This window comes from Eubalaena glacialis, chromosome 17 (genome assembly GCF_028564815.1).
Source record: "Eubalaena glacialis isolate mEubGla1 chromosome 17, mEubGla1.1.hap2.+ XY, whole genome shotgun sequence".
NCBI classification, from domain to species: Eukaryota; Metazoa; Chordata; class Mammalia; order Artiodactyla; family Balaenidae; genus Eubalaena; species Eubalaena glacialis.
In genome coordinates this window covers 12,680,534-12,699,231 of record NC_083732.1, presented here as the reverse complement: position 1 = coordinate 12,699,231, position 18,698 = coordinate 12,680,534, and the positions used below count along the sequence as shown (strand labels likewise).

The 18,698-nt window shown below is 42.8% G+C and overlaps 2 protein-coding genes and 1 long non-coding RNA gene across 6 annotated transcripts in view; 1 reads left to right on the top strand and 2 right to left on the bottom strand.

The window, feature by feature from the left end:
* Nucleotides 1-3,810, bottom strand: part of ADHFE1 (alcohol dehydrogenase iron containing 1) — a 33,306-nt gene extending 29,496 nt beyond the window's left edge. For 2 of the 3 annotated variants that reach the window (XM_061171672.1, XM_061171673.1), the window contains exon 1: nt 3,742-3,810. The gene's annotated coding sequence lies outside the window, so the exon portion shown is untranslated. The remainder of the gene's footprint in view (nt 1-3,741) is intronic. The other variant, XM_061171674.1, reaches the window with a different exon arrangement.
* A 1,018-nt stretch (nt 3,811-4,828) lies between these two features.
* Nucleotides 4,829-7,026, bottom strand: RRS1 (ribosome biogenesis regulator 1 homolog). The gene has a single exon (XM_061171798.1). The coding sequence runs from the start codon at nt 6,922-6,924 to the stop codon at nt 5,827-5,829; it is 1,098 nt and encodes a 365-aa protein (XP_061027781.1). The 5' UTR covers nt 6,925-7,026; the 3' UTR covers nt 4,829-5,826.
* Nucleotides 7,027-7,143: 117 nt separating this feature from the next.
* LOC133077339 (uncharacterized) overlaps nt 7,144-18,698 on the top strand; it is a 93,621-nt gene continuing 82,066 nt past the window's right edge. The window contains exons 1-2 of one of the 2 annotated variants that reach the window (XR_009697701.1): nt 7,144-7,258; nt 12,843-12,968. This is a non-coding gene — a long non-coding RNA (uncharacterized LOC133077339). Of the gene's footprint in view, nt 7,259-12,842; nt 12,996-18,698 lie in introns of both variants that reach the window. The other variant, XR_009697700.1, reaches the window with a different exon arrangement.

Genomic DNA, 18,698 nt, shown 5'->3' with positions numbered 1-18,698 from the left:
CAGTTCTCAGTTCAGACCTGTCATTTGCATCCTCCCGTTCCCTCCCTCCTCCCTGGAAATACTTTCTTCCCTTGGTTTCCAGGACACAATTCCCTGGTTTTCTTCCTACTGCACTGGCTGCTCCTGGCCTACTTTCTTTTCACGCTCTTGACTCTAAATGCTGGAGGGTCCCAGCGTTCAGCCCGTAGATCCTTCTCTTCTCTTTCCACACTCACTCCCTGAGTGACCTCACCTGGTCCCATGGCCTTGATCACCTTCTACGTTGATGACTCCCACTTTAATCTTTCTGTTTAGACCTCTCTCCTGAACTCCAGAATCAACTTCCTACTCGACATCGTCACTTGAGTGTCTATTAGGCATCTCACATTTTCCCTGAGACTCAGCTCCTGGTCTTCCCCTCAAAGCCTCTTCCTTATCCCAGCTTAATGACAACTTCAACTTTGGTTGTTTAGGCCAAAAAACCTTAGGGTCATCCTTGGCCACCCCGACATGCCCACCGTGTCTCTGGCCTCATCTCCTTCTTGCTCAGTCTGATCCAGACAGCTTGTTCTGAAACCATGCCAGGCATGCTGCACCTCCAGATACCTCCCCAGAGAGCCACGTGGTTTGCGCCCTCCTTTCACTGGTCCTTCTGCAACAGTTACTTCTCCAGTGAGTGTGCTGAGCTGAGCCCAAAAGCTGTTCTGGTCCTAATCCCTGGACCCTGTCAACATTACTTTGTGTGGCAAGAGGGACTCTGCAGATGTGTTAAGGATCTTGAGATGGAGAGATTACCCTGGATTATCTGAGTGGGCCCTAAAGGTAATCACAGTGTCCTTCTAAGAAAGAGGCAGAGGGAGATTTGACACAGAAGAAGGCAATGTGACCGCTGAAGCGAGGTGCTACGTTGCTGGCTGTGAAGATGGAGGAAGGGGCCACCAGCAAAGGAATGCAGGCACTGCAGCTCTAGAAGTTGTTAAAAGCAAGATAATGGACTCTGCCCTAGAGCCTCTGAAGGGAATGTGGCCCTGCCGACACCTTGATTTGGGCCCAGGAAAACTGATTTTGGACTTCTGAACTCCAGAACTGTAAGATAATAAATGTGTGTTGTTTTAAGCCACTAAGTTCATGGTAATTGGTTACAGCAGCCTCAGGAAACTAGTAGTTGAGGTTTTCTCTGTCATCTTTACAGTTGCATCCTCTCCCCCAACACCCCATCCCCCCTTGCTTTCGCTTTCTCTTTAGTACCTATCTGCATCAAATATACTCTAAGTTTTACTTACTAGTTTATTGTTTATTATCTGCCCTTCCTGACCACCCCGCCCCCCCACCACACACACACACACACACTTAAGCCCCATGGATGTTAGGCTGTTTGGTTCCCTGTGGTACCCCGGGGATGAGAGCACTGCAAACTGTCCTTCCCTCCTTCCCTTCCTTCCTCTCACCTCTTTGGTCACACCTCCTATACTTTAATGCTGGTTCCTTTTCCAGCAGTCAGAGTGCAAATCCAAGTGCCTAAAGAGGCCAGCAGGTAATGGAAACGAGGCCAGAGCAGCTGGCTGTCAGCACAGCTGCTGTGTGTGTGGACTGAGTGGTGGGCTGCCCTGGGGTGGAGGGAGTTGTCTCTTAGGAAGCTGGAGTGCTGCCCTGTCCAAAGCAGGTGGGCACAGCTTCACCTCAGCTCCGGCAGACTTTCCCCGGGCAAAACGTGGGCCCAGTGATACCGTTTCCCAATTTTCCAAGATTTTTACCTGCAATCTCTCACTTTCTACATGGGATTAAAAAAAAAAAAAAATGCACAGAACAAAGCACCATACAGTAATGCTCCCCAGGACTTCATCCTCAGCCCTTTTCTTCTAGGAATACAGTTTGTCAAGGCCTTTGCTTCTACATCCGTGGTGTCAACTGCCCTCTATATATGGGTGTGCTTCCAACTCGCTCCTGAGCTCCAGAACAATGTATTCAATTACCTGCTCGGGGTCTTCACCTGGATGTACCTGAGGCATGTCCAACTCAAAATGATTATCATCTTCCTCCTAAAGTTTACAGTCCCTACATTGGTAAATGGCCCCACTGTTTACCGATGCCCCAGCCAGAAACCTCCACTTCTCCTGTCTCACTAATCAGATACAAAATCCTGCTGATTCTAACCAATTTTTCTTACATCTCAATATCTCTTACATCTACCCTCTTGTACCCACTGCCGCTCCTTGGTGCCTTTTAGCTGGAGCCTGACAATTACCTCGTCTTTCCTCTCCACTGCCACCAGAAAGCTTCAACTTAATTCTAATCATGCCACACTGCTTTGCATGCAGCTATTCCAAAAACATGTTCTACGTGACATTGGTTCCAAGGGATATGAATGGGGTTGCTTGATAAAGAGTTCTGTGATGACACAGGTTTAGAACAAAGAGTTTAAATACAGCTAAACTTTTTTTTTTTTCTTCCCTGCAGGAGTTCTCAGTTCCCTTCGTGTGCTGACGTATATCCTGACTCTCCATAGGGTGATGCAGCAGTTGGTTAGTTTCCCAAACTTATTTGGCCGTGGGATTCTTTTTTTCATGGGGCATCTCAAAGAGTATGTTTCACAGTGAGGACTATTGCTTCAACAGCTTTCTTTTATCTACAGGACACAATTAAAATGCCTTAGCATAGGACTGAGAACAAGGACAGTGAAGCCAGAACACCTGGGTCCAGATTATGGGTGTGCCACTTGCTTAGTGTATGACACTGGGCAAATTATTTTTCTCCATGCCTTTATTTCTTTATCTGTAATAGGAGGATAATAATACAGCTTGGCATAGCGTCGTTGTAAGGATTAGAGTTATTATTAGTAGTACATGTAAAGTGTGTAGGACAGCGCCCTGTGCTTGGTAAGTGCCCAGTAAATTTGGCTATTTTCTAATTCGTGGTCTTTCGCCATCTGTTTTTTCTTTCCTCACGTCCTCCTATAAGGGTAGGTCCAGTCTTTAGCTACTTTTAGATCCTGGAACTACGGCTTTTGCCTCTGGTGTTGCTCTTCCCTTTGCCTGAAATTCCTCTCTAGTCCCCTCCTTTCCCCCTATTTATCTCCACCTGTTAGCTCATGTTTTCCCCATGTGTTCCCAGGCGGACTTGTGCACCTGCACATTCAACTAGTATTTATCAGGCAGCTACTATGTACCCGGCATTTCTGGAGGGCGAGTCAGACGTGTCATAACGTTTAATACCCTGACTGCCCTGTACATGCCAGGGAGTCAAGCTCCTGGTGATTTCTCATCCCTCTCTCTCTCCTACACCCTCTGTCCGCTGCATTCTGCAGAGGTCCGTTTCACTCCTGTCCCCTCATGCAATGCCCTGCTAGACTTTGCTGCAGAGTCTTTCGTCTTTGTATCCCCGGCACCTAGAATAGTTTTGGGCACATTACATACACCCGATACATATGTGTTGATTGGATACATGCATTTCTCTGGGTCACTGTTCCAAGCTCTCCGCTGCCTGCGTAGATCTGGGACCAGGCACTCTCCTCTCTGGGCCTTACTTTCCTAAACCGCAGATCAGGCAGAGGAATAGCAGCCTCACCGCGCCGCGCTTGGCGGTTTGGCTGCTTGGCACACAGCGCCGTCCAGGCCGCCGCGCACTGCGGCACCCGGTCCCCAAATTCTCGAAAGTGACACGAGGAAGAACGTGCCGGCCCGGGCGGGTTGCTCCCCGGGGGCTGCGTGGGCTCGGCCGCACCCTCCGATCCCCTGCCCGCCAGGCCGCGCCGCCCGCACTCACGCTGCGCGTTGCAGTTGCCTCAGCAAGTGCGCTACCCTGTCGCGAGGAGCGGCCATGGCTGCGCGGAGTGCTCCTCTCCGCGGCCCCGCCCCCTCCGCCGCCGGCCAATCCCGGCCGCCGCCTCTCCTCCGCCCACCCCCGCCGCGCCCGCCCACCCGCGCCGCGGTCTCCGGCCCCGGCGACAGCTCTTGGCAGAGGACCATTTTCCCACCAGTCGGAACTACGAGTGCCCCAGCTGCAAAGTCTCACCATCCACCTTTGAAATTGCCACACAGGTAACTGCTCCGTAGGGATTTGGGGTACTTTCCTAAGTCTCTATGTAAAACGCTCTATTTCACAAGTCGGGGACGTGGGGAAAGGGAGAAACAAGGGCATTCTTTTTCCACTCTGACTCCTTTAAAATGCTATTTTGGCTTCTCAGAGTATTTTCAGAATAAATTAAGACACTGCATTTAAATTTGTTTTAACGGTAAACAAGATCTTTGCAAAAAGCCCGAGGGTCTTTTTTTTTTTTTTTTTTTTTTACAAGGCCAGTATTGTGTCCAACTGCTACATCAAGTCACAAAACGAAAGCCAGAAAAATTCCCAAACAAAACAGTAACAACAACAAAAAATCCCGGACAGTTGAGACGAATTTAAAAGGTGTTAAATGGTCTATGAATGGTTTGGCTTTTGATGAAGTTGTTCAGGATATCATTAAATGGTTTTATCAGTAGTTAAAAAGTTTCCACGGTTATGTGGGAAGGGAGGGCCAGGGATTAGCAGCTCCAAGTTTCCAGGTCCCAGTGGAAACAATGATCAATGATGGCAAAGTTAACTTTATCACAAAGTATTTTAAGACAGTAACAATTGAACATCTGTGTTTTAGTAACCTATTATGAAATCTGAATTAATCTTTTCTTTCCTAGCAATTTCTAAAAGTAACTTATAAAGAAGAGACAACACTGAAAAAATGAGACAAACGATCTCTCAATTTTAATTTCCTATCAATTGTCAGAACAAAAAGCAAGAGTAGAGTGGCTCCTCAGACCTATAACAGCAGCAAAAAAGCACTACCCACCCCCCACCCCCCCATTCTAGATGTACTATGAATCCTTTTCAGGAGATATTTATTTTTACGAAGATGAGTTACTGATATCAATTAGGGAGAGACCCAGAATAGCTGTAAACATTTCACCTCCTAATCAAACCAGCTCAGGTCAATTTGACAAATGAATCAAAAGGTAATGTTCCAAGTAAGGACTTGTGAGTTCTTTCTCTCTTCCCCAAACAGACCTACCTGAAGCTTTAAAAAAACTGGGGACATAGATGTTGATAAAGATTTAAGTATAAAATTAGGATTAATGAGGATTATTACTATTATTTAGTGAAGCCCCAGTTTATCATTTACAGCAAATTAATGTTTTCAGTGTTGAAAGAGGCACCAGTTGTACTACACTTTCAATATTATATCTGATACCAAAAGAAGTATGAGCTTTTCTAATAAAAGTGGTCTCGCTGAAATCATAATTTAGCTGCTATGCTTTCTAGAAAGTAAATGAAAATAATCTGTGCCAGCTATCCAGGTCACAAGCTTTACTTAAGATTTGTACCAGTAGCCAAAAAGTTAAAAGCAACATTACATACAGACACTTTTATTAAATAACCTTTACAACAGTTCTGAAAATGTAACCTTTCTGTCCCCCTCCTTTGATACACAAACTTGTTATAAAAATAATGCAGAAACCAATCTATTAAAAGTCTCTGAAATATGACCAGCTCTCTCCCTTACACCCCATCCAAAGTTTAAAGAGAAAAAAAAAATGGCTGTTTAAAAACAGAACTCACTCCTAGTTTCGACAAATTCTTTCCCTAATTCGTATGTCCTTCAATACATCCTTTAATCTCCAGCAAAAGTTTTAGTTGTGGGAAATGCATTAATTTGTCGAATCAAACATTTACAACCATCTTCAGAGCAGGGCAAGCCTAGCCCTTTAACCTGAAGCTTGATGTAGGCAGCGGCCCCATCTTCTGCATCCCCCTACTGTACCTAGAACTTAACATCAAGTACAGTTCTTGGTTTACAAGCAGGTCCGAGGGTGAAATTTACTTCCTCCTCTTTCCTCCCTGGTGTTGCCCTCCTTTTCTCTTGCCACTCAAGCCAGGCCGCCCGGAATTCATTTTGCCTCCTAAGCCCCCTTTCCTCTTCCCTCCTTGGCTGGGCGGGCCCCCTTTCCTCTTACCCCCAGGACCCTGTCGGCCCCCCTTTCTCTTGCCCTTCTGACTCATTTTCCTCCTCTTAGCCGCCTCTTCCTGGTCCTCCTCCCTCATCTGCTTATTGGTGGCCCTCGTAACGTCCAACTGAGGCTTCTTGCTGTTCATTATTCGCAGCATCTCCAACTGGCTCTTTTTCTCGGCTTCAAAGTCCCCGAAGAGAGGCTGAAACTTCCTCTTCTTTCCAGAGCCCCGGGGCGCTTTCTCCTTGGGCAGGCGCTCCTGGAAGCGCCCCACAGAGGCGGTGGAGACCCTGGCCACCTGCACGGCGCGGCCCAGCTCCTCCTTACTCTGGTGTCCGGTAGGGTGCAGGCCGGCCGCGCTGGGCAGCTGCCTCTTGTGCGCGCGGGCCAGGTTACGCAGCCGGTTCAGCTCGTTCTTCGCCACCCGTTCCTTCTTAGCCTGAATCCGCTTGGCGAACTGGTCCTCCATGGGGTCGGCATTCCCGGGCACCTCGATCAACCATTCCTTGGTGTCGTCGCGGGCGCGCTGGTAGCCCCAGCGGCGGCGCCACTGGCCGCTCCCCTCGTCCCACACCAGATTGGTCTTCTTCTTGGGACGGATGCCCTTGAGGCGCGCAAACTGCTGCCAGCGTGTAAGCGGTCGCGGCCGGGGCACCGGCTTCTCGCGCGGCAGACGAGTGGTGGGCTCCGGCAGCCGCGCCACCAGCGCCTCCTCCACACGATCGGTGGGCAGCTGCCACAGCTGGTTGATGAGCAGCTGCGTGTTGTCCCGCGCCAGGGCCCGCAGCTCGGCCTCCTGCGTGGGTCCCGCGTGCCGCAGCCCGGTCGGAGGGTTCCGGTCCGAGGCCAGCAGGTTACCCAGGTCGAACTCCAGCTCCAGTTCCTTGTGCACCGTGATGCGCTGCAGCTTCTCTGCCTCGTCCCGCTCCGCCTTTGCCAGCAGCTCCTCCACGCTCTGGCCCTCCATGGCTCCGGCTCGGCTCCCTCTCTCTGGGAGACAGTTGCAATCACTTCTCTGCCAGCTAGGTTCAAGCCCCGGCACTACAACCACGTGCGGTCGCCCAGACGCTCGTCCCGGAAGAGAAAGCTCCGCTTCCGGGACACCCGGAAGGGACTCACAATGCCGGCGACCCAAGGAAAGGCCGGCAGAGGGCGGTGTTGGAGAGCAAATGGGATTAGAGGCGGCCCTTGGGCTTGAGCCCGGATGTAGGCGGAGTAGGCGCGCGGAGCCCAGACTGCGGTGCACGTTTTGGGGACCGCAGATTAAGGGGGTCCCGGAGCGACTGTGTTACAGTTTAAGTGTAAGTCAGTTCTCAAGGTGTTTAGCCAATCAGCTCTTCTTAGGACTTGACAAATTATTTTTCTCCAGAGCCCTGACCTGTTCATGGGGGTCCGGCGTGTGGGCCGAGAAAGACACTTCCCACAGATGTACGTAAAGCTACGTGTAGACGAGGACTTGGTTTGCTTTGGGAGTGAGCGGACCTGGCAGTTAGACCGCCCTGAGTGGGCGAGCTGATATCTGGTCCCCGGAGCCCTAGGCCGCATCCTCTGCTGGCCTGTGTCAGAAGAGCAACGGGCTCTGCCGTGAGACTGCCTGGATTCCGACCTTGACTGCACTAGTGTTTGACCTTCAGCTGTTTAACTTCTTTGGGCCTATTTTAAAACCTGTACGATGGGGATACTAATAGTACCTGCCTCTTAGGGCTGCCATGAAGACAAATGAGTTAATATGCTTCCAAGGGAGCTTACACAGAGGTCTGGAGCCTATGAGTGCTCAATAAATGTGAGCTAAGTACCAATTATTATTTAATCTTCATAATGGCTCTGGGAGCTATGCTGAAAGGGCAATCTTATACAGTGATTAAGCACCAGGTTCTTTTTTTTTTTTTTAATTTATTTTTGGCTGTGTTGGGTCTTCGTTTCTGTGTGAGGGCTTTCTCCAGCTGTGGCGAGCGGGGGGCCACTCTTCATCGCGGTGCGCGGGCCTCTCACTATCGCGGCCTCTCCCGTTGCGGAGCACAGGCTCCAGACGCGCAGGCTCAGTAGTTGTGGCTCACGGGCTTAGTTGCTCCGCGGCATGTGGGATCTTCCTAGACCGGGGCTCGAACCCGTGTGCCCTGCATTGGCAGACAGATTCTTAACCACTGCGCCACCAGGGAAGCCCCGAGCACCCGGTTCTTGAATCAAACTCCTAGAATAATAAGATCTGGGTTTATTGTATCCACATTGGACAGGTTGTTTAACTTAAGTCCTATTCATAAGTTGATAAATTTGCGGCATTAGTTCCTGGTACATAGTAAGCACCATATTCTAAAGGCAGGCTCAGTAAAATGACTTGTCTAAGATTTTACAACTAGGAAGTGTGAGAGCAGGAGGTATCTTAACTGTGACTTTAAGACTACATACATATTCTCTGCAATTTCTTCTAGGCTCTTGATGCTGGAAAAGTGTGGTCTGTCAACCAGCAGTATAGCATCACCTGGGAACTCGTTAGAGATGCAGAATCTCTGGCCTCACCCCAGATGTAATGATTCAAAACCTTCATTTTAACAAAATATCTAGGTGATGAATATGTACAGTCCAGTGTAGGAGGCACTGATGATTGTGTGGTTTACAGGATTTGTTTTCCTTTAATGGGAAGTTGGGATTAGTGAAGAAGGGGTTAGCTGGAGAATTAATCCATAGAAATGGACATAATAGCCGTTAGTTAGGAAATAGATTCAGTTGAGTGTCAGCTAGAGCGGGCTTTAGATACAGCCCCACCTATCACACCTGCCCCCCTGAGTTTGGTCTCTTCTTGAGCTCATTGGCTTTCCTCAGCTCTCCTTTGTTCATTCACTCATCAAACATTTAGTGAGCACATTTTATGCCTCAGGAATTGGGCTCTAATATTGTTTCTTCCTCTTTTCTAAATGCATTTTAATATTTGCTGGGGTTTTTCTGAGCCTTTTTCTTAACACTCAACACCAAGTCTTTAATACCAATCATCCCATGGGGCCAAGGCCAGGTCAAAGGTCATATTAGGTAACTTCCTTGACCCTTAAAGCTTTTGGGATTTGCCATAGGAGAGTGTTAAGGACACTGATACGGCTGTTCTGGGCTTGGCTTAGCTTCTGATTCATTCATTCATTTAACAAACATTTGAATGACTACCATGTTTGAGACATTAGATACAAAGATTATCAAGACCTTATGGAACAGTGGGGAAGAAAGAAAGGTTAAGAGAAATTTACAATATGGCATGGTTGGGCCTTAAATAGGAAGTACAGCTGTGTAGAATTTAGCTCCTTTGTCAATCTTCTGAGTTAGGGGAAAAAAAGAGCAGATGTCGATAGGCATTGAATGGTATTCTCACTGGATGAAATGCTATTTGGTTCGAATCATATAGGTCAGCTCTTAACCGAACTTTAATTGTTTTGTGCTCAAGTGTTTCTTTATAATCCAAGTAGATTTTAATTTCCTTGGTGACTGGAGACTGATTTTTGCTTCCACTTTGCTGAGCATAGTGCTGGATACATAATAGGTATTCAGTACATGATTGCTTGAAAGAATAAACCTAATTTCTAAATTAAAAAGGGATTAATGTTGGCTGTTAGATTCAAGGTGAGCAAAACTAGTAAGACTGGGATTTGGGGCTTTAAAAAATATCTTATTGAGGCAGATAGGTATGTGGTGGCCTCCAGCTTGCATTTGTATCATCTTTATGTTGGGCAAGATTGTGCAGTGTTAAGAAAAAGAGAGCTTACCAGGGATGTGCAGATATAAGTGAATATACTATAACAGTACAGCAAAGGGTTGTAAATATTGTCTTTTCCTTTTGTTGGTTTTTCCCTCTTGGTTTTTCCCTTTCTTCCTTTGTCCCATATTGCAGATAGATCCCCAGTTTGGTCATCAGACCCCACTTCTTTTCTCTTTCTCCCCACTTCTTTTCTTTTCTCTTTATACCTGCTCTCTATGCCATTTCATCCACTCTCATTGTGTCAGCTGCCACTTCTGTGCAGATGATTCTTAGAGGTACATCTTTCTCCCTTTCCTTTTCAGAGCTCTGGACTCAAATCTCCAACCACCTGCTGGGCTCTTCTACCATACTCTAAACTCAGTGTGTCTAAGACTACATAACACATCATCTTCCTGAAAATTTGCTTCTTCCATCATCCATCCACCTTTTTTCCCCTCCAACAAATGTTTATAGAAGGTTTTTCATGGCCAAGGCATTGTGCTGGGCGTTGGGAACACAACGGTTAGTAAAAACAGGCTCAGTTGATGTAATCATCCATGCTAGTCTAGCAAGGCTTGAACCTATGATGTCATCCTTGGCTTTTCTCTTCCCGTCTCTAAATTCAATCGGTCTAAAAGTCCTATTAAATTTGTCTCTGTATTGCTCCTTTCTCGTTCCCACTACCGTGACCTTACCCCTAGACTGGGACTCTTCTATCTACTTCTCCCGGTACTCTTTCCACTCTGCTCCTGCCCCTGGCTTCCAGCTCTGTGCAGCCAGAGGAGGCAGTGACAGAAGACCAGAGGATGTGAAGAGGGAGAGGGAAGGGCATGTTTGTCCCTAGCCCTCTGCGGTTATTACTGTGGGTTGGCTGGTTCCTCTAAAAGGCCATAGCTCCAATCACGCAACTCTCTCCATGCAGGCACCCTCTCCCAGCTACTCTAATTATTCCCCTGGTTCCTGCAGGCCTCGGAGTGGTTATGGCTTTTGCCATTGTAGTCCTATCCTTTGTGAATTTCCTTAAGCCATGTCTACATTCTTGTAGTATTGCCTTTGTTGATCTTAAATTACCCAGCCTGACTGCTACCTGTTTCCTGCCAGGACCTTGCCTGATACCTGGAGACCTATCCCTGGAGCATCCTAAGAGTTTCCTTACTTCATTCTCTCTTTGAGCTAGTCTAGAGGATTTATCTTCCACAGATCTGGCCAAATCACTCTTCTCCTCAAAAACTCCCTTCTCTACCTTGTTCTTGGTCTTGGATGTTTGTGTTCTGGCCCCAAACTACTCTTTTTACTCACATGGGATGATACTGCTCCTTAGCTTGTTTTCCAGATATTTCTTACCCACTCCTATTTTCCATCTTAGCTATTTTCTAGAGCCTTAAGACCTTTTCTCAAGAAAGGCAAAAATGAGGGACAGGACAGAAAAAGCAACAATTATGTTTTTGTAGCAATGTAACCTATAGGGAGATTCCCCTCCCCCCAACGGTGGGCAAGAAGGTTAAACACGTGAAAGTACTACCTTTCAGGTTCCCTCAAAACACAACTAGTTTAGTCAGTAAAACATTTTTGTAAGCAATTTCTTTCTTCATTCTTTTGATTAACTTAGATTTACTTTCTAAACATTTCTCAGTTGCCCCTTTTTGGTAAAGGAAATCATTAGGGATGATTCAACCATTCTTTAATCCTGCTGTGAACATAGTTAATTTGAGTATTTTTGTCTAGGAAATCCAATGTTCCAGTAATTTGATAAAATAACAGAAAAGAACCCTTAAAACACTTACATTATTTCCACATGGTTCATTTTTAACTGATTTATAATTTAACTTGGAAGTACTTGAAGTGAAAATTTAATTTTGAAAATTTCTTAATCATAGATAAAAATCTGTGTATTCATGTACTTCAGTTTTAGTCAGAAACCCATACACAAAATCTATTATTTCGTTTTAAAAAGGAAAAAGATACAGTGTTAAGGTTTTGTGCGGTTAGTGGAGAAGCAGATTGAACATTGTACATTTGCCTAGAAGGAACTTTGGATTTTAGGGCAAAAAAAATGATGGTAGCATTTTAGAACTGATGTAAGTTGTTTTGTTCTCTGTAAAATACACAATGGTTGCACTTAAGCAAACGGCGTTTGCCAAAATCTTGATCACCTGTGAGTTGAGCAAGCGCCGCTGGCTGATGGTTTTCATTCTAAGACTTCATCACCAAATCCCAAGGGAATGAAATTGGCTTTAGATTTAGAGTTCAATATAAAAATGAAAGAGTGATACACAAAGAAAAGCCGAAGGTCCAGAATTTTACGGATATTTGTACTTAGAGTCCAGTAACAGAAAAATTTAGATCCATTTATTAAACGATCATTTTCTATTCTGTTTTAACTTACAAAAGTAAAATGGCAATGAGTAAGAAATCTTTTTTGTGTTTTTCTTAAGTCGATAAAATCTAAACAGTTTTTCTAAATGACTTGAAAGTAGATTTACTCCCAATTAGGCAACCGAGTCCTGAATGCGTTTCCCCTAAAGAAAGCAACTGCATCACCACACGGCCTTCAATTTGTCTTCGCAGTTATAGACCATGTGTGAACATACACCGATCCGCCAATCAAAATGTTCTTCTAAATTTCCCACATGAGCAATATCAGGAATGAGTAGGGGGCTTCCCTGGTGGCGCAGTGGTTGAGAATCTGCCTGCCAAGTCAGGGGACACAGGTTCGAGCCCTGGTCCAGGAAGATCCCACATGCCGCAGAGCAGCTAAGCCTGTGCGCCACAACTACTGAGCCTGCGCGCTACTGAAGCCCGCACGCCTAGAGTCCGTGCCCTGTAACAAGAGAAGCCACGCCAATGAGAAGCCCGTGCACCGCAATGTACGGTAGCCCCCGCTCGCCCCAACAAGAGAAAGCCGCGCACATCAACAAAGACCCAACGCAGCCATAAATAGATAAATAAATAAATTTATTTTAAAAAAAAAGAATGCGCAGGGAAGTTATCCCTATGCCAAATAAACATTAATTCTTGGCCCTCTTAATCAAAAATTGTTTCTAAACATTATTAACCCATTATTTTTTAGAACATGTCTGTGAAAAATGAAAACAACAGGTGGAAAACCTAAAAAGTATGACCCTATATATGGTAAATTCTGTAGCGTACACTTTTCTTTTTTCTAGGTCTTTTTACTTGCCAAAGGAAGACAACAAAGGAAACGATCTCTGAGTGGCAAGTAGGTGTGTGACTGCATCCTTGTCAGCATCCCAGGAGTGCACTGCAGTCTACGCCAGCTCCCTGGGCATTTGGTAATCCAGAAGATCCAGTTGCTTGTGGTGTGTGTACTCTCCCCTAAGGCCTAAGTAGGAGTTATTATTTAGAATGTATAAATAATGTTCTTGGCATTTTCCAGTATTTATTTCAATTGCCTCATTGTACAAGATAGTGTGAATTTCAGCTGGGGAGGAAGCTGCCTTCTTATGGTGGTTCCTAGATTCCCTTCTCTGGAAAGCCTGTGGATTTCAAAGGAATCCATGGTTTAGGTCTCAGGCTTCAGTTTATTCATCTGGAAAATGAAGGATTTTGACTAGGTGGCCTTTACGATTCATCTCTATGATCCTTTTCTTTTGTTAAAAAATTATGCTCTTCAGATACTCCAATATTACTTTCTTATAAAGTGCTTTCTCTCCAGGTTTTTGGTTAAAGTTTTTGACTGATGTATCCATTTACAAACCTCCCCCTCTTCCTGAGTCATTTATCTCATTTCCTAGGCTGGTTGCATGACTCCACATAGTGAAACAGCTTCCTGTGTGCACAAGGAGACTGTGACTACAGATGTGCTAATCAGTTTTTAATAACGTGGAGGTTGATTATTGTGCTTTGTAGGTTATTCATGATGCTTTTCCTTTTTCTTGCTTACCATTAAACTTCTTTGAGAATTGGAAGAAAGGGTAGAGAATGAGAAGAGTATAGATTATTTTACTATTTGTTAGTTGTTCTGGAAAAATTTCTTGTAGGTAAGAAGATAGAAGCTATATTTTAAAATATTTATAAAATATTTGTATTTATAAAGTCATGTCTGGGAATGAAAGATTATGGTGGATTGGCTTTATTTGTATCTTTTCTGGCCTGAGACGTAGAACTGATGATGTTCTTTGATTATTATCATTATAGAAAAGTTTTAAAGAAAGCTTCAAAGTTAACTCCCTCAAATAATAAAATTGGGGCAATTTTGTGTTTCATAGTTTGGTGTTGCTTCAGAGAAAGCTAGTCAGAGAATTTCAATACAAAGAAGGTAAAGTACAGGCATACCTCGGAGAGACTGCGGGTTTGGTTCTAGACCACTGCAATAAAGTGAATACTGCAATAAATCAAGTCACATGAATTTTTTGGCTTCCCAATGCATATAAAAGTTATGTTTAGACAATACTTTAGTCTATTAAGTGTGCAATAGCATTATGTCTAAAAAAACAGTGTGCATACCTTAATTAAAAACACTTCCTTGCTAAAAAATGCTAGCCATCATCTGATAACTCAGGTTTGCCACAAACTTTTCAATTGGTAAAAAACAAAATCTGCAAAGCACAATAGAGCAAAGCACAATAAAACAAGGTATTCCTATAGAATAAAATATAATAACATTGCTGGCATGTTTAGTAATTATCATTCTGAGAATGAGTCTTGGTGATTTCTGGCCTGATTACCTGGGGACAGATTCCCCAAGGGATCATCATCTCATCTGAAAAATGGGCTAACATTATTTCTCAGTTTTAGAGTTCTATGAGTGGGAGATAAGTTATTCAAACACGCGTTTGTAAAGAACTCTTAAGAAGATCTTCTTTTTTCCCCATCAGATTCTCTAAGACCTCTGTGACTCTCTACCCCTCCCCTACAAGGTTGAGAATTAGTGTACTGTAGAAGAGGGAGATAATGAAGGGAGTAACTGGTGAAGATTTTATGGAAGAACAACTTGGCCTTTGAGCCTGCATAGAATTTGAATAGATGGGAAGAGGAAGAGGGTCATTCCAGTAGATGGTAGCGATATGAAGAAAGACATGTAGCCAGTATTTATGGAGCAAGTACAATGTATCAGGCAATGATTATTTTTATAAATCTTCACAGTGGGCCTAGGAGGTAGATATTACCAGTATCCTCATTTTATAGATGAGAAGACTGAAGATCATAAGGGTTAAGTAAATTGCCCAAAGTCATGCAGTTAGTAAATGGTAGAACCAGGATCTGCATCTTTGCAGTCTAATTCCAACCCAGCTACGTAAGCACTACCCCATAGAGCTTCCTCTCTCTGGTCCATTAGCAGTTTGCTCGTCTAGGATAGATGATTTGTGTTGTAAGAAATAAGCTAGGTAAGAAGTAAGCTAATAAGCTTGGGTAGATAAGTAGAGCAGTACCAAATGTGGAGCACTTTTAGGATCAAGAGGAAGAATTTGGATTTTTTTTCAGTTTTTTAAAAATTGAGATATAGTTAATGTACAATATTATATAAGTTACAAGTATACAGCATAGTGATTCACAATTTGTAAAGGTTATACTCCAGTTATGGTTATTCTAAAATATTGGCCATCTTCCCTGTGTTGTACCATATATCCTTGTAGCTTATTTATTTTATACATAATAGTTTGCACCTCTAAATTCCATACCCCTATCTTGTCCCTCCCCTGGTCCCTCTCCCTACTAGTTTGTTCTCTATGTGTGTGAGTCTGTTTCCTTTTTGTTATATCCAATAGTTTGTTTTATTTTTTAGATTCCATGTGTGAGTGATATCACACATTATTTGTCTTTGTCTGACTTATTTCACTAAGCATAATACCCTCCAAGTCTATCCATGTTGTTGCAAATAGCAACATTTCATTCTTTTTGTGGCTAAGTAATATTCCATTGTGTGTGTGTGTGTATATATATTACATCTTCTTTATACATTCATCTGTTGATGGACACTTAGCTTTCTTCCATATCTTGACAATGGTAAATAATGCTGCTCTGAACATTGGAGTGCATGTATTTTTTCAAATTAGTGTTTTCATTTTTTTCGGAGATTTTATCAGGAGTGGAATTGCTGGGTCATATGGTAGTTCTATTTTAGTTTTTTGAGAAACCACCATATTGTTTTCCACAGTGACTGCATCAATTTACATTCCCACGAACAGTGTACAAGAGTTCCCTTTTCTCCACATCCTCACCAACATTGTTATTTGTGGTCTTTTTGATGATAGCCATTCTGACAGGTGTGATGTGATATCTCACTGAGGTTTTAGTTTGCATTTCTTTGATGATTAACAGTGTTGAGTATCTTTTCATGTGCCTGTTGGCCATCTGTATGTCTTCTTTGGAAAAATGTCTATTCAGGTCTTCTGCCTATTTTTTAATTGGGTTGGGTTTTTTTTCTTTTCTTTGATGTTGGGTTGTATGAGCTGTTATATATATATATATATATATATATGTGGATATATATATATATAATTTTTTTTAACATCTTTATTGGAGTATAATTGCTTTACAGTGGTGTGTTAGTTTCTGCTTTATAACAAAGTGAATCAGCTATACGTATACATATATCCCCATATCTCCTCCCTCTTGCGTCTCCCTCCCACCCTCCCTATCCCACCCCTCTAGGTGGTCACAAAGCACCGAGCTGATCTCCCTGTGCTATGTGGCTGCTTCCCAGTAGCTATCTGTTTTACATTTGGTAGTGTATATATGTCCATGCCACTCTCTCACTTCGTCCCAGCTTACCTTTCCCCCTCCCCGTGTCCTCAAGTCCATTCTCTATGTGTGCGTCTTTATTCCTGTCCTGCCCCTAGGTTCTTCAGAACCATTTTTTTTTTTTTTAGATTCCATATATATGTGTTAGCATACGGTATTTGTTTTTTTCTTTCTGACTTACTTTACTCTCTATGACAGACTCTATATCTATCCACCTCACTCCAAATAACTCAATTTCATTTCTTTTTATGGCTGAGTAATATTCCATTGTATATATGTGCCACATCTTCTTTATCCATTCATCTGTTAATGGACACTTAGGTTGCTTCCATGTCCTGGCTATTGAAAATAGAGCTGCAATGAACATTGTGGTATATGACTCTTTTTGAATTATGGTTTTCTCAGGGTATATGCCCAGTAGTGGGATTGCTGGGTCATATGGTAGTTCTATTTTTAGTTTTTTAAGGAACCTCCATACTGTTCTCCATAGTGGCTGTATCAATTTACATTCCAACCAACAGTGCAAGAGAGCTCCCTTTTCTCCACACCCTCTCCAGCATTTATTGTCTGTAGATTTTTTGATGATGGCCATTCTGACAGGTGTGAAGTGATACCTCATTGTAGTTTTGATTTGCATTTCTCTAATGATTAGTGATGTTGAGCATCCTTTCATGTGTTTGTTGGCAATCTGTATATCCTCTTTGGAGAAATGTCCATTTAGGTATTCTGCCCATTTTTGGATTGGGCTGTTTGTTTTTTTAGTATTGAGCTGCATGAGCTGCTTGCAAATTTTGGAGATTAATCCTTTGTCAGTTGCTTCGTTTGCAAATATTTTCTCCCATGTTTATATATTTTGGATATTAACCCCTTATTCAGTCATATCATTAGCAAATATTTTCTCCCATTCAGTGGGTTGTCTATTTGTTTTGTCAATGATTTCCTTTGCAGTGCAAAAGCTTTTAAGTCTAATTAGGTCCCATTTGTTTATTTTTCCTTTTATTTCCTTTGCTTTAGGAGACAGATCCAAAAAAATATTGCTACAATTTATGTCAAAGAGTGTTCTGCCTATGTTTTCTTCCGTGAGTTTCATGGTTTCCAGTCTTACATTTAGGTCTTTAATCCATTTTGAGTTTATTTTTGTATATGGTGTAAGAAACTGTTCTAATTTCTTTCTTTTGCATGTAACTGTCCAGTTTTCCCAGCACCACTTATTGAAGAGACTGTCTTTTCTCCATTGTATATTCTCGCCTCCTTTGTCATAGATTAATTGACCATAAGTGTGTGTGTTTATTTTGGGGCTCTCTCTTCTGTTCCATTGATCTTTGTGTCTGTTTTTGTGCCAGTACCATACTTTTTTGATTATAGGAAGAATTTGGATTTGATGCCAGAGGTAATACGGAGCCATGGAGGATTTTAGACCAGTGAAGACATAACCAAAATAGAATTTCTTAATTATATTTTTAAATCTTCCATGTTCTTACTGATATTCTATCTTCTTGACCTATCAGTTAGTGAGATGTGTGTTGAAATCTTCTATCTTGATTATAGATTTATCAATGTGTAATTCTACCAAATTTCCATTCTGTATTTTGATGTTATGTTATAAAAGAGCATGGACATTTAGAATTACTAAATTCTCCTGATGAATTTTTTTTATCCTTTTATCACAACACAGTGACCATCTTTATCCTGAATAATGCTTTCAACAGTACTATAGCTCTATTACCATTTTTGGTTAGTATTTGTCTGATTTATCTTTTTCCATTTTTTATTTCCAAACTCCATATGTCCTTTTGCCTTAGATATGTTCCTTGTAAACAGTATATAGCTGGATTTTGTTGGTGGTTTGTTTTTTTACATCAAATCTGACAGTCTGTGACTTTTCATCAATACATTTAGACTAATTAATATATTGTGAGTACTGCTATATTGTATTTATTATCTTATTTTATGCTTTCTATTTACATGGTATTTTCTATACCTATTTTTCTCTGCTCCTGTATTGATTGATTAGCTTGATTTAGTTTTCTTTCCTTTTTTAAAAAATTAAGACATAGTTAACATGTTATATTAGTTTTAGGTGTATAACATAATGATCCAGTAGTTGTATATATCATGAAATTATCACCACAATAAATCTAGTTAACATTTGTCACCACACATACAGTTTTTTTCCTTCTGATAAGAACTTTCAAGATACCCTCTCTTAGCAACTTTCAAATATACAATACGGTATTAACTATAGTCACTGTGCTGTACATTACACCTGTTGGACTTATTTATTTTATAACTGGAAGTTTATACTTTTGACCACCCTC